The sequence below is a fragment of the Lepidochelys olivacea genome, assembly GCF_965140295.1.
Source record: "Lepidochelys olivacea isolate rLepOli2 genome assembly, chromosome: 7".
NCBI classification, from domain to species: Eukaryota; Metazoa; Chordata; order Testudines; family Cheloniidae; genus Lepidochelys; species Lepidochelys olivacea.
This window is the reverse complement of record NC_140417.1, coordinates 25354031-25367375: the sequence shown is the minus strand read 5'-3', so window position 1 is coordinate 25367375 and position 13345 is coordinate 25354031. Positions and strand designations below refer to the sequence as shown.

The following is a 13345-nucleotide window of genomic DNA, read 5'->3' as shown; positions in this document are numbered from 1 at the left end:
GGATCACATGGTAGATGGGAGAGTATACTGCACCCCCTGAAGGGGTGTAGCCACTGCTGACTAGAGCATTCCTGAATGAATTCTGCCCTCCTGAGGTAGAATTCCTCCCTGAGCTCCCTTTGAGGCAATGTGGCTCTGGCCTTTCTCACTTTGGTGCTGTGACTTAAAGGGAAAATAGAACCGCAAAGCTGCTATCGAGACATCTTCACTTTACTTTGCTGAAGCCATGTCTCACCACTGAAATAGAAACACTGGCATAAACAAATATCATAGCAAATATTTGTAATTGGTAGTTTGTATAGAGTCATCATCACATGATCTAGTCAAATTGCTCTAGCACTGTTTCCGAATAAAACTCCATTCTGAATTATTTTTAAGCACATTTTCTTAAAGTATTTGGATTCAATTTAAACACTACTTTAAAAGCAGGATTTGGATTCAATAAAAACACCACTTTAAAATCCTGCAGTCCCCCTTTTCACAGCTAAACAATCCTCACTGAAGGGTTTGGCCCATCACAAATAAAAGCAATAATAATAATAATTAATTGGTGTAACTTCCATTCATAACAGCAGAAAGACTGATTAAAAACCTTCAGGGAGAACAAACTGATTTGAATTAAAAAAAATGCAACCTGACAAATATGTTGTGTAAGAGATACAACATTTAAAAATATAAATTGTTTATATTGTAAATGCCACATTCTGGTGTAACTCCAGCAGGTAATTTGGCACTAGGTTTCTTAAATGCACTATTAAGTGAATATACTTATTTTATTATTTTACCTTAAGGTTGTCTGGCAGTTCAGAACGTCCTGCATAACCTGGATTCATGGTAATAGCTACAAAACAGTTGGGATTGAGCTTCAGTTCAGTCCCTTCAAAAATAAACGTTTCCATCTTCAGCTGTATGGCTCGCTGAATGCAAAGGATCTGCTGAGCCACCACAGACAGTACTTCCAGCTCAATTCGATTAAATTCATCAAAACAGGCCCAAGCACCTGAAGAAGCCAAACCCTTAAAAAACTGTAAAATGAGAAAGAAAGACAAAAACTGTAGTGTACCCCAACAGAGTATCAGGAGATTTAAAAGCAACAATTGGTAGTACAATGGCTTGAAATGTAATGTTGTGCAGTGAACTTATTTGCATACTTTGAATAATTAAGCCTCCTTAGAGGAAAGGTCAGCAGGTATATTAGGAAATCAAGTCAATGGAAATCTTTCCTTGGTTTTACTGGAAGCTGAGTCAGGTTCATAGGCCCTGATCCTGCAAACTCCTTGTAACATACTTAAACTAATGCACTGCAAGTGGTCCCATTGAAGTCATCAGACCTTAGATTATAAACTCTTAGGGGCAGGGAATCCTAGGTGGGATTTTCAAAAGTGACCATGTGAAAAGGGCACATAGCTCCCACTGAAAGTCAATATCTTTCCTCCTGAAAAACACATACTGATCTTAAAATGTAATTCAATTTACCTTCCCCATTGCCAGATAATCAAGGCCATCAGAACAGTTGAAGACAACACACTGTACAGCAAGAGCCTTAGCCAAGTCTTTAGTAGTCTCTGTTTTACCTGTCCCTGCTGGGCCCTCGGGAGCACCACCAAGGTTTAGATAAAAGGCTCCAATCTAAAGAACAGAAATAGCTTATGAAAATTAATTGAAAACACTAGACAGTTGAAAACAAATTATTTTATAAAACCAATATTTATCAGATTAATACTAAATGAAAAAGTCTAAACTAAAAATTATTTACGTCTTCAAAACACAGGAAACTCAAAGTTCGGTTTGGAGTTATTCTTTATTGTAGGTGCCCCAGAAAAGGACACAATCTTATCCATTCCTGAGCAGTCCTTATCATAACTAGACATTGTATGTTATATTGGACCTGATCATACAGCTCTTCCTCAGGCAAAAAACATTTTTAAAGTCAATGTACCTGATCTTGCATATTTCTGTTCTCTATCTGACTCTCTCCTTTTCCTTCTCTGAGAAGCATCATCTCCTTTCCCACTCATTCTTTGTGGTCTTTCTCATACTCCCTCTTTGCTTGACCCATGTTCTGTTGTCCATCATACCCTGCCCGCCCCATATTCTATTCTCTCCCACACCATCTTTTCTTCTTTTCCTGTTCCATCCTTCCCATCTCTCCCACCCTCCAAACCTTTCTTTTCCCCCTTCCCTTTGTTCTCCCATTACCTTTATTCCTTCTGTTAGTAACACAGACTCTCTTTTTCTCCTCCACTCTCCCCATCTCTCTTCTGCACCCCTAATCCCAGTCTTCCCATCTCCTGGTTTCATTCATCTTTCAGTCCCTATGCACAAGGATGCCATCCCATGGAACACCACTCTTCTAGTCAGTTTAACCACTTTCAGGTTAGTTGTAGTTGGTTGAAGATGGGCCACGTGTACAATGCAGCAATGTCTCTTGATGTGTTGCCCATCAACTGAAAATGGGAAGTAAAAAGTGGCCAGCTTCTGCCTAGCTTCAGAAGCAATATCATGGCATCAATACCAATTTAAACTGCTAGTTACACAATGTCACATAAGTGGCTTAGCGATCTCATCCAAGCTGGGAGCAACCTGTCAAGAGGTACATTTTTGTCAGATTTGTAAACCCAACCCACTTGATGAAGTTGGTAAGCAGTATTCAGTTCAGCACAAAACATGACAATTGTTGCAGGTCTAATGGAGCCAGCCAGGTTCAGCTTGAAAATTTAAAATAGAAATTAAAATCCCCGAAAATTGGATGTTTTAACAGAAATGCTGAGAGTCCCACAGCTATTGTAGCGCTCCCAAGTGACACTATAATAAGTATAAAATGTTGAAAATGCCATATTACAGCTAAATGAATTATTTAAGCAGGTTAATGACAAGTTTTACATAAAAGCATACCAAGGTGCGGTAACATCTATCCGTAAGGGGAGTAATGACAAGTCGAGGGGAGTTGCCAAGGTATTCATAGGCATATTTTACATTGCAGTTAATGATGCGGACACGAGCATTCTCGTGTTCCCAATAATATCGCAGTTGAGCGAGCCACTGAAAGTCTGTCTCATTTTTCACACCTGGTAAGAAAGTAAGTAGCAGGAGATATGAAAAAAGTTCTAGAAAATTGGATTTTCTGTTAGGTATAAAATAAATAATTTGCCAATATGAAATAGGACTGAATTTATGACTGTTTTCATACATAAAAAGCTTGAAAAATTCTTACGGTTCTTAAGGCCAACAAGGAAAGATAATGCAAGTCTATTTCTCTGGGTTACGGGTAACTCTATGTTAAATACACATGAAGAATAAAATTTTAAAAAGTTATGTACCGCTTTCAATCATCTCCATGACAACATCTCTAGCGTGCACATCAATAGTAACCAAAGCACCCAGTGTTGTTCGTGTCTGCTTAGATAATTTTCCTCTCACCAACTCTACAATATCATTAAGCTGAAGCTGAAGAGTACTGTAGTAATCCTGTAAACCCTACAAGAAAAAAAATGTCCAATTTGATTTAACAACCTTTGGACCTTAGTGTGAAATTAATTAGGGTTATGAAATTTTTTTCTTAGTGTGGATAGACATCTTAATAGAGATTGTTTAATGGACCATCTCCCTTCTCAGTCATTTCCCAAAGACCATCTCGTCTCTCATTTGCTATTATCTACCTACCCTGTAAAACTACAGCATATTGTTTTTTACATATTTTGAATCCAAGACCCATTTAGAGTTAATGAGAGTACTGACTTCAATGGGCTTGGGTCAGACCCTTACTGCATTTCAGCAGCTGTAAACGAACAGGAGGAACCTATGATCAGCCTACTCTCTGTGAACCATCTGCCTGTGCTCTCTGATCCATCAGTGGTTTTCAGACCACAGTTTGCAAACCTCTGGATTATATACATGAAGATTTCATTGAAGCCAATGGTAGGTTTGCTTAAGGAAAAGCTGTAGGATTCAGCTCAGCTTATATATTTTTTCAAAATTAATTTAGTTTGCATTTGTTTTATTGAAAGCAGTTTCAAACTTTATAAGTAGCAATCTTTACAAATTCTGTGTAAAGCAGAACACTTAGTTGAGAAGAATCCTATTTTAAGAAAATTATTTGAAGTTCTTATTCTTATTGGAAGTGCAATCTGAAACCACATTCATCTTTTTTAAACAGTGGATCCCCTAGAGAAAGAATTGAATAGAGATGTCTTTATTTTGATATTATCTACCTGAACTCCTTGTAACTAGTAGAGTAATAATTTTTAATTATTTTACAGAAAATTGGCTCGTAAACTACAATTAAAATGTTCCCATAAATAATGGTTCTGTATGCATATATGTGAGTGTGCTGTACATGCCCACAAACTATGAAAAGCTCCAGTGTGTCATGTGTACCTACCTCCTTTCTGATCCCTCCACATCCCTCTGATCCCTTGAAAGTACCACTGATTTTTAACACTTGTTAGAATGAGGACTGCGCTGGTATTTAGACTTTTCTAATAGAAAACTCGAAAGTAGCAGGAGGTTGCATATCAGCCTACATTTTTCAGAGTCCAATCCTGGATTCCTTGAATATAAAACTTCCACCAATTTCAATGGAACTTTTGAGTGCAAAAAAAATTCGGTATTTGGTCCTTAGGCAGCACTCTCTGTAAATCAGTTACCTGAGTACCCAGTGGGAAAGTAAAAAGTTGGCTACTATACATTATCCATCCATGCTAGAAGAAAGACAGGAGGGCATGGATGTGGTTTAATTAGGCTGCAACTTTATCTGCTTATAACATCTGGGAGTATCCGGCAAATTGTACAGTACAGGGAGGTGGAGGTTGGCTCTCTGCTGATCCAGACATAGGAGCCCTGCCACCTTCCTTGGCTCCCTGGGGCCAGGAAAAGGAAGGGGTCGGCTCTCATCTGAAGAGATGTAGGACTCCCAAATCCCCCTTAAATCAGCTCCCATAAGGGATGCTTTCCTTCAAATCCATTTCCAATCCATTTATCCAAAACTATACCCCTTGCATACCGAGTACCTGCACTGGATGTCCACTACTAGTATTACATATAAACTGCGACATGATAACCTAACCCACCTACTCCATCCCATCAGGTTCCCAGCTCAGGTGCAGAAAAGGTGAAAAAATTCACCTTACTTTGGTCAATCTGGCAGTGAGGGAAAAATTCCATTCCAGCCCCACAAAGAAAAGGGGCAACTAGCATAATGCCCACAATGAGTCAAAAGGAACAGGACCAGGTTCCCAAGTATATAGGTGCATGGGTGGCTGGTTCCAGCCTGATCCTGGTAAAGAGGGTGGCTGCATGGTGTATAAATACCTCTCCCATTTTTCCAGTCAGCAGGAAGGACAATGAAGTGACCTTGATCTGTCCCCAATTGCACCCTCCCCTTCTTGTCCATCCCTGTAAGCTTTTCCCCTTCTCTGTGCTGTTGCAAGGGATCCCGTAAGGGGTAATGCCCCTTTTCCTCCAGCTAGCCAGACCAAGATCCAGTTGCATAAAGGATGCAGTGGGCACATTCTTCAGAATTTGACCATTACCTAATATTCAAAACACCCAAAGACTATTTACACCTCTACATTTTAAGATTAATTATCATTTACTTTATCCAACTTTATTTTGGGCAGGAGGAGAGACGAATGATTTAGCTGAACAAAGTACAATAACTGTTATACTAAATGTAAAATAAAAATAAAAATATTATGCTTCATAATACCTCCGGCCCATTGCAAATGGCTTCATGTACCTCACTTGTCCAGAACATTTGAGACACACACAGCACTACCTGTCCAGGCCACTCTAGAACCCACTGCTTTCTTTCCGTCTCAGGATATGCCTAAGGAGTTAAATATATCACATGATGGGGTCAGTGTAAATAACTGAATACGTACCACTGAGTATGCTCTTGTATACTATGAATCTATATGATGCCTTTAATGATACTCTTTGGAATGCTGGCAATATTATATTTCTATTTTTGAAATAAAATACAAAAAATATTTCTCTTAAATTGCTTTTCCTTAATTTTCTTCCTTTTTTTATTGCCAAATCATTAGATTTTAAAAGTCTCCCTATTAATTACTAGAATCTACCTAACATGCTAAATCACAAACAGAAACATTTTCTGGTTTGTGGTTTTCTTTTTAGGGAGGGCAAACCTGCAACAAGTATTTTGTTTACTTCTAATTTTTAATTAACTAAAAAAAAGATTGCAATACTGAAATAAACTCTACAAAATAGGATATCTTAGAAGATTAGGTTTCAGAGTAACAGCCGTGCTAGTCTGTATTCGCAAAAAGAAAAGGAGTACTTGTGGAATCTTAGAGACTAACCAATTTATTTGAGCATAAGCGGTTAGTCTCTAAGGTGCCACAAGTACTCCTTTTCTTTTTGCGAATACAGACTAACACGGCTGTTACTCTGAAACCTCTCCTTACGATGTGTATGATAACCAAGTTGGGCCATTTCCAGCACAAATCCAGGTTGATTTGTGCTGGAAATGGCCCAACTTGATTGTCATACACATTGTAAGGAGAGTGATCACTTTAGATAAGCTATTACCAGCAGGAGAGTGGGGTGGGAGGAGGTATTTTTTCATGCTTTGTGTGTATATAAAAAGATCTTCTACACTTTCCACAGTATGCATCCGATGAAGTGAGCTGTAGCTCACAAAAGCTTATGCTCAAATAAATTGGTTAGTCTCTAAGGTGCCACAAGTACTCCTTTTCTTCTTGGAAGATTAGTAATGTTGTCAGGCTTATTTTATACATTCTCGTGACCATGCAGGACAATTCTCAGTCCTGTTTAAGGTAAAACTCACATTGACCTAACTGGCCTAAAATTATAAGTCTCCCACCAAAAACTTAGACCTGATCCTGTGGCTTTCATATGCTTACATTACACTCAAGGCAAGAAGAGTTTTAGTGTGAGTAAGGCTTTTAGGAAAGCACCCTAAAATGAAGTAAGGACTACTCATATGTATATAGTTTTTTAGGAGGTGGCCTGGATCATATACTAGAAAACATACCAATCTTGATTCAGCAATAACATCATGTATACTCCTCAGCATAATATCTTCCACTTGGATCAGCCACTTCTCCACAGCACCTCGAGCTTCAGAAGTAGAAATGGTTGAAATCAGTTCCACTCGCTCACCTTCAGTGCTATACATTGCCTGAATATCCAGGTTAGGAAGGAAATGCAGCTTAGCAATGCCCTCAAAACACTTTTTCAAGTGAGGCTGAACTCTGAGAGGATCTTTTGTCTCTGATAGGATCTCCAACATTTCATCATTAGACAAGAAGAAAAAACTAGAAAAAGATTCACAAAAATGATAGAAGTACCAAGTTACTATATGTGTCAGCCCAACTATACAGCAAAACATAATTTCAATCATCTTTAGTTTTGACGTAATCAACATGCAGCCTACCGAGGAAAGAACAGGCGCTTCTTTTCAAGATAAGCATTAAGCCCTTTCATGATTTTGTCGAGAAGCTCGTTACATCCCTGAAGTTTCTCCAATAAACCTGTCAATGAAGTGGCAGCAAGAACCTGTAACAACAGATATATAATCTCCATAAGTGCATACAGTAAGTCACATACAGGGCACATGTACAAAGAAGGTTATTAAGGTAATAAATACATAGCACATGCTTTTATCCTTTAAGTCTTAGGTGTGAATGCAGGTATAGTTCAATTCATTGAGTATTTTTACTAGAAAATTATTAATAAAAATGGAAGGAAGATAAAATTCTTTTCTTTTGGGGCCAGATTATTTCTGAATCAATATATTACCTTAGGGTCTTTGACACAATACTTCATAATGTCCCTCCAGTATCTATCCACAGTCTGAAAGAGACGTCCCTCTTCTGGCATCTGTTGCATGATGTCCTCAGAAGAAAAGATGGGCTCCAAGTAAAGCCACTGAGCTTGCACTTTCAACCATTCATCAATAGTCTCCTGAATGCGAATAAGATGGTCTTCCCATTCCTTAACAAACATATTAAAATTATTGCCAGGATATATTCATACCCCATAAAGTTAAAGAGAGAATCAAAAGTAAAGAAACCAAACCTTATGGAGAGCACAACATGTTCTGTCTCCCAAGGAAACTTAATATAAACAGAAAAGTAAACCACTAGGAGGATTAACGCTCTTTTCTATACATGCATTACTTACACAGTTTGAAAAGTCTAACCTTCCAGTAGACTAGTTTCCCAAAGTGCTGATAACGTCTTTGAATGGAGTTTCAGATCACTTCACTATTATCATCGTTTAATAATTTTATGTTTAGGTAACATTCATTATGATACTTGAAATCCTACTCACCTCTCCATAGCCAGGATAGTCTTGCTCATAGCAGAACTAGGACAGATCCATATTACAGTAGGGGGGCAGGATTTGAATGGTCTGTGTAAAGAGTACACACCACCTATGCTTCAGTGAGCCCATCGGTGTGTGGGTTCCCTGCATGCACTACCAAATGAGATTTTGGGATGGTGGCAGGGACAGTAGATCCACCAAATATTCCCCTGATGGGGGAAGGGTGTGCAATAACTACTGAGACTATTCTAGCCCTGAGGTTAGAATAACAGCGGCAGAGGGGCTCCACTCTCTGTTCAGCACCCTGAGGAACGTAATTCCTTCCTCTGCCAGCCCACCAGGAATCTCCCAGTGTACAGCCCAGCTGCAAAGGCATGCCCTGAGGCCAAAATTTGGCTCATAAAGACTAGATCACCGAGTACTTTCATTACAGATAATGAAGCCATTATTATAATCATCAGCAAGAAGGGTTAGAGAGTTTATATAAAATGTTGGTTTCCCAGATTAAAGTGATGAGGATATTCTGCTGCAGTTGGACTTGGCCCAGGAGGAAGAGAGAAACCATGACTGGGAGAATAAGGGGGAATCTCAATATTTAAAAAAAATAAAAATTAAAACAACTTGTAAAAGATTTTATTTAGAAACACCCATATCATCAAATTTTGAAAAATTAAATCCAACAATAATGCCACAATTATAAAACATTAGGCCAACTGTATAGTTATCACTTGAATATAAGTGGCCATTTTTAAAAGCAAATAAACATTTTGCCTCTCATACCTTGATTTCTTTTTCAAAAGGTTTAATGAAAGGCGATCCTCTCATTGTTTGAGTTTTTACAATCTGATCATCTAGAATAGTCTGAATCTCATCCACTGCTGACAGAATACTAACTCCAGTCTCACGATAAATGCTTGTATGGAAGGAAACAGACTCCCATATTTCCATCATAGCGTGCATAGCTTTCTCTAAAGAAAACTCCTATTGTATAGAAAGAAGGAGATATTTTATAGTCACTGCACTAATTTTCTTTGGTTGACACATTCAATATATAATCTCACATACCCAGATAAATCTTACGAGAATTGTCACTAGTACTAACAGCATGACATTGTTTTCTTTTATTATTTTTCTTAACATTTCATTTGCTGAAGCATAACAAAATAATACAGTTAGGTAACACTGATGCTACAACACAAAAGTCATAAATGCAAACAAATTCAAAGTTATAGCCAACACTCCATCCAATAGGTCATGTTGTCAGTGACGAGCTCTCAACAGACGCAGAAAGTTATATACAACAATAAAAGGAGAAAAAATCATTAAAATAAGCCCCAGAAACCAACACAAAAATATACTTCGCTTTTCATTTGTTTCTTAAGAGATTTACAGTCAGACCTCTGTGCTCACCTTACTTGCGCCTACACTTATGGTTTCAAATTGCTCCAGGTAAGGGGCTAGGTTCTGCTTTAAAACTTTTCTTAGGGTAGTTCCAGAGTCTGGAGTTAAATCATATCCTATTATATCTGACATCTGTTGCCAGTGGCGAGTCCTTATGCCTGGGTTACAAAGGATAGTCACTGTTGGGATATTCTCCTAGTTGAGAAAAAATTTGCAAAACAGAATTTCATCTATGTAAATACAAATTTTGCAGATAATGTGAATTATGATCCACCTATATTAGCTCACCCTCTTTCCCCTTTGCAGCTAAACTCTGCATTTCAGCTAATACATCCAGAGAAGTTGAATATTAAATGACCGTCCATAATATACGTCTACTATTATTTTCAAAACATAATTCCACATACCACTGACTCTCTGGAAGACGTGCCACTGTTCCTGATATCTAACAATCTTTTCAAACAATGTTTCTGTATCAATCTAAAACCTGTATATTATAACACTTTCATCAGTGGATCTGCACTGATGATGAATTATAGATAATAATTTTGCTATTGTACATGCATTCCTAAGGGTGAAACAGAAGGCTTTTTACCTGCCAAGACCCAAGTTCAGATTTTCTCCTGAAACAACTCATGACATGAGTGACTTCAATTAATCCCTGAACAGTACAGATGGCTTCTTTCAAAGCACTGCTTCAGTTGTTACCAAACATTATTCATTAATTTTTTCTGAAGAAATACAGAATCATGAACCTAGGTCTTCGCAGGTGCATAAAAAAGTAACCAATTTTTGACTACATTTTGTATTAAAATGTACTTTCTTATACAATTGTTCTACTAGTAATCTGAGAAAAAATACTATTTTGTATCTGTGTATTTTTTAATTCCAGTTTATTTTTAAATACAAAAGGGGCACATAGTGATGCTTACAAAGCCTTTAGCTGCCTTTATGTCTAATTTTCAGAATTCCCTATTACAGTTCTTAGATACGCCTCAAAATCTGTTTCTTTTACTGTAGCTTTTTCCATGGCAGGAAGTAATCGTTTTATTATTTATATAACGTGTAAATTAAAAATATATTATTAATTCACTCTTTGGTTATTCATATACCTGAAAATTTGCCAAAACTTTAGGGGAGAAATCCTGGCCCTACTAAAATCAGTTGAAGTTTTGTCATTGATTTAAATTGGGCCAGGAATTCAGTCTAAATACATACTTGTTATCACTTGAAAAGCATGACAGAACCAACACTCCCATGAACACTGCATAGCAGGACTTGAAAAAAATCTGTCATAGCAGCTCACTACTAATATTTTGGGTTTGCTCCTTAGAAGAAGGCAAGTTCAGCATCACATTTAAATTATGAAGATGGCAGCGAAGAATATCTTGATGAAAGAATCCAAATGGGCATTTGCGTGTCAATACATTTTGACCTAGACTGCACCTTCAGGTGCACTGAAGAGGCACCATCTGTCTGCTCAGCAAGCAAAGTTTCCTGATTCTGGCTGAATCTCATGCTGATCACACTGATGTAACTGCACCAACATAAAGTGGGGCTTAAACTGGTGAAGTTTAATCCAATAACTGAACAAAGCAAACTGTGCCAGTTTAAGTCCTATTTTGCACAGATGCCACATGTCTACATTAAGGGTTTATATTATGAGTGTATTGGGGCTTGTCTACACCTACAGCATTTAGTGAAGGTGCTACGTACCCCAACGGGAGGGCTTCTCCCAACAGCATAGGTACTCCACCTCCCTGAGAAGTGGTCGCTATGTTGACAGGAGAAGTGCTGTCCTCACCATGGGTTAGTTTGTATAACTGATTTTCCACACCGCTGAACTAAGTAGTTGTACTGACATAAACTGGTAGTGTAGGCCAAGCCTTGATGTAGTTGCATTGGTGCAAATTCCCTTAATGTAAACAGGGAATCATCAGCCACAATTCCTCCTGTGCACCCTGATGCAGCAGCTTGATCTCTTTGAAGAAGTGCAGCATCCTCCTCATTCTTCTCCTGCTCCCATCCCCAGTCCTCTCTTCCCACTTCCAAGTAGCGACTGCCCATAAACTGTAAGTGGAGTACAGACCTACACTCCCCTAGCCACATCCTCAGCCCCTAGGCCTGATCTTTCCAGGGTCAAAGGGGGTGAAGTGAGAAAGTGACTTCTTCTCTTCTCCTGTGCACCCACTCAGGAGCCAGAAACAATCTGACCCTTAAAATATATCTATATCAATCATTCAACTTTCCACAAAATTCAGTCATTCACAAGGGGTTTCCCCCCTTCATTTCTGTGAATTATCAAGTTACTACTGTAACCAAAATGGATGTTTCAGATATTGTAGTATCTACTTGGATGAGTAATGATCTTAGGATTTGCCCCTAAGTGCTAGTATTATTATCAATTTTTTTTAACCTTAAAGTCTTTGATCTGTCCCATTATTGATGAACACATTATAATAGTTCGATTTTCCTTCTTTTCTTCTTCCAGCTTCTCTTCTACTATGGCTCTGCGATGCAGTGTCTTCTTCTTTTCTAGCTCTGCTTTCTTCTGCTTTTGTTGAAAAAGCTTCAACATCTTGTATATCTCTCGAAAAAACTCATCTACCTCAGTCTCCATGCTTTCCCCATTCAGGTCCAGGAAAGCACCATCCATCCATCTGGGACAAAAAACAAAATTATAATGCATCTTATACAAGAATCAGAATGACAAATATATCATGTACCTACCTAAAACACATTTTTAAATTTTAAATATACTATTTGTATCATAAACAGAAGTTTAAAAAGTTAAAAGAAACTTTTTAATGGATGTGCAGCTAATGTTTTTAATTCTGTCATTCTCTACAAAATAATAATAATAACAACCAAGAAAGCACTCACAGCTGTTTAGCATCAGGGCTTAGTAGCATCAGGGCTTTCACAGGGTATAGTCACTAGAAGGTAACTACCATCTTGGATGGGTATGTACTTGGGGTGGCTAGTCCCTCCCCCCACCCTCGGCTGCTCACACCATTGCGGCTACATTCTATTTTTAGTGCAATAGCTCAATCAGAGTCAGAATGAATGCGTCTCCTAGAGCTGGAAATTATACCTCCAATTAGGAAGTGTATACCCATTTTCACACACTTTAGACCTGTCACTATTATAGCTTATACAGCAGTATTTACCCACCACAGGTAACATCATAATTTGAGCAGGTCTACATTCCATTTTGGGAGTGCAGACAGCCTCAAAATTGAATTCTGTTATATAAATATAGACAGTGTCCCAGAGAAGTATGTTTCGGATGCCCAACGCAACCAGCAGAGAGGTAAATCTCTGTGGAGTGGGGTGGGGCGGGACTGGGGAAGACACAGTTGGTCCGACTGAGCCATGTCCCCCGCAACCAGAACCCCCCCGATGAGCTCCACTCCCCCTGCACCTGGACCACCCCGATGAGCCATCCGCACCAAAATCCCCACCCTATCCTTCCTCTATCCCTGCATGGCATCTGGAGCTGGGTCAGACCCACCCTCAGATTTCTCCTCTGGCTGTAGGAAGCTCTGCAAACTCCCCTCCCCCTCCCCCACCCCTGCCCCACGCGCTTCCTGTACCTGTTGCTCCTCAGCTACACTGTACACTGAGGAAT

The 13345-nt window shown here is 38.7% G+C and overlaps 1 protein-coding gene across 1 annotated transcript in view; it reads right to left on the bottom strand.

Annotated features, from left to right (window-relative positions):
• The window catches only part of DNAH12 (dynein axonemal heavy chain 12), a 172930-nt gene that overhangs the window by 125298 nt on the left and 34287 nt on the right, over positions 1-13345 (bottom strand). Inside the window, exons 17-27 of the mRNA XM_084633689.1 lie at positions 12131-12374; positions 9724-9909; positions 9094-9294; positions 7786-7980; positions 7421-7542; positions 7019-7301; positions 5708-5827; positions 3321-3477; positions 2896-3068; positions 1477-1629; positions 786-1025 (exon numbers count right to left, since the gene is read on the bottom strand). Coding sequence (XP_084489815.1) covers positions 786-1025; positions 1477-1629; positions 2896-3068; positions 3321-3477; positions 5708-5827; positions 7019-7301; positions 7421-7542; positions 7786-7980; positions 9094-9294; positions 9724-9909; positions 12131-12374 — 2074 coding nt within the window. The remainder of the gene's footprint in view (positions 1-785; positions 1026-1476; positions 1630-2895; positions 3069-3320; positions 3478-5707; positions 5828-7018; positions 7302-7420; positions 7543-7785; positions 7981-9093; positions 9295-9723; positions 9910-12130; positions 12375-13345) is intronic.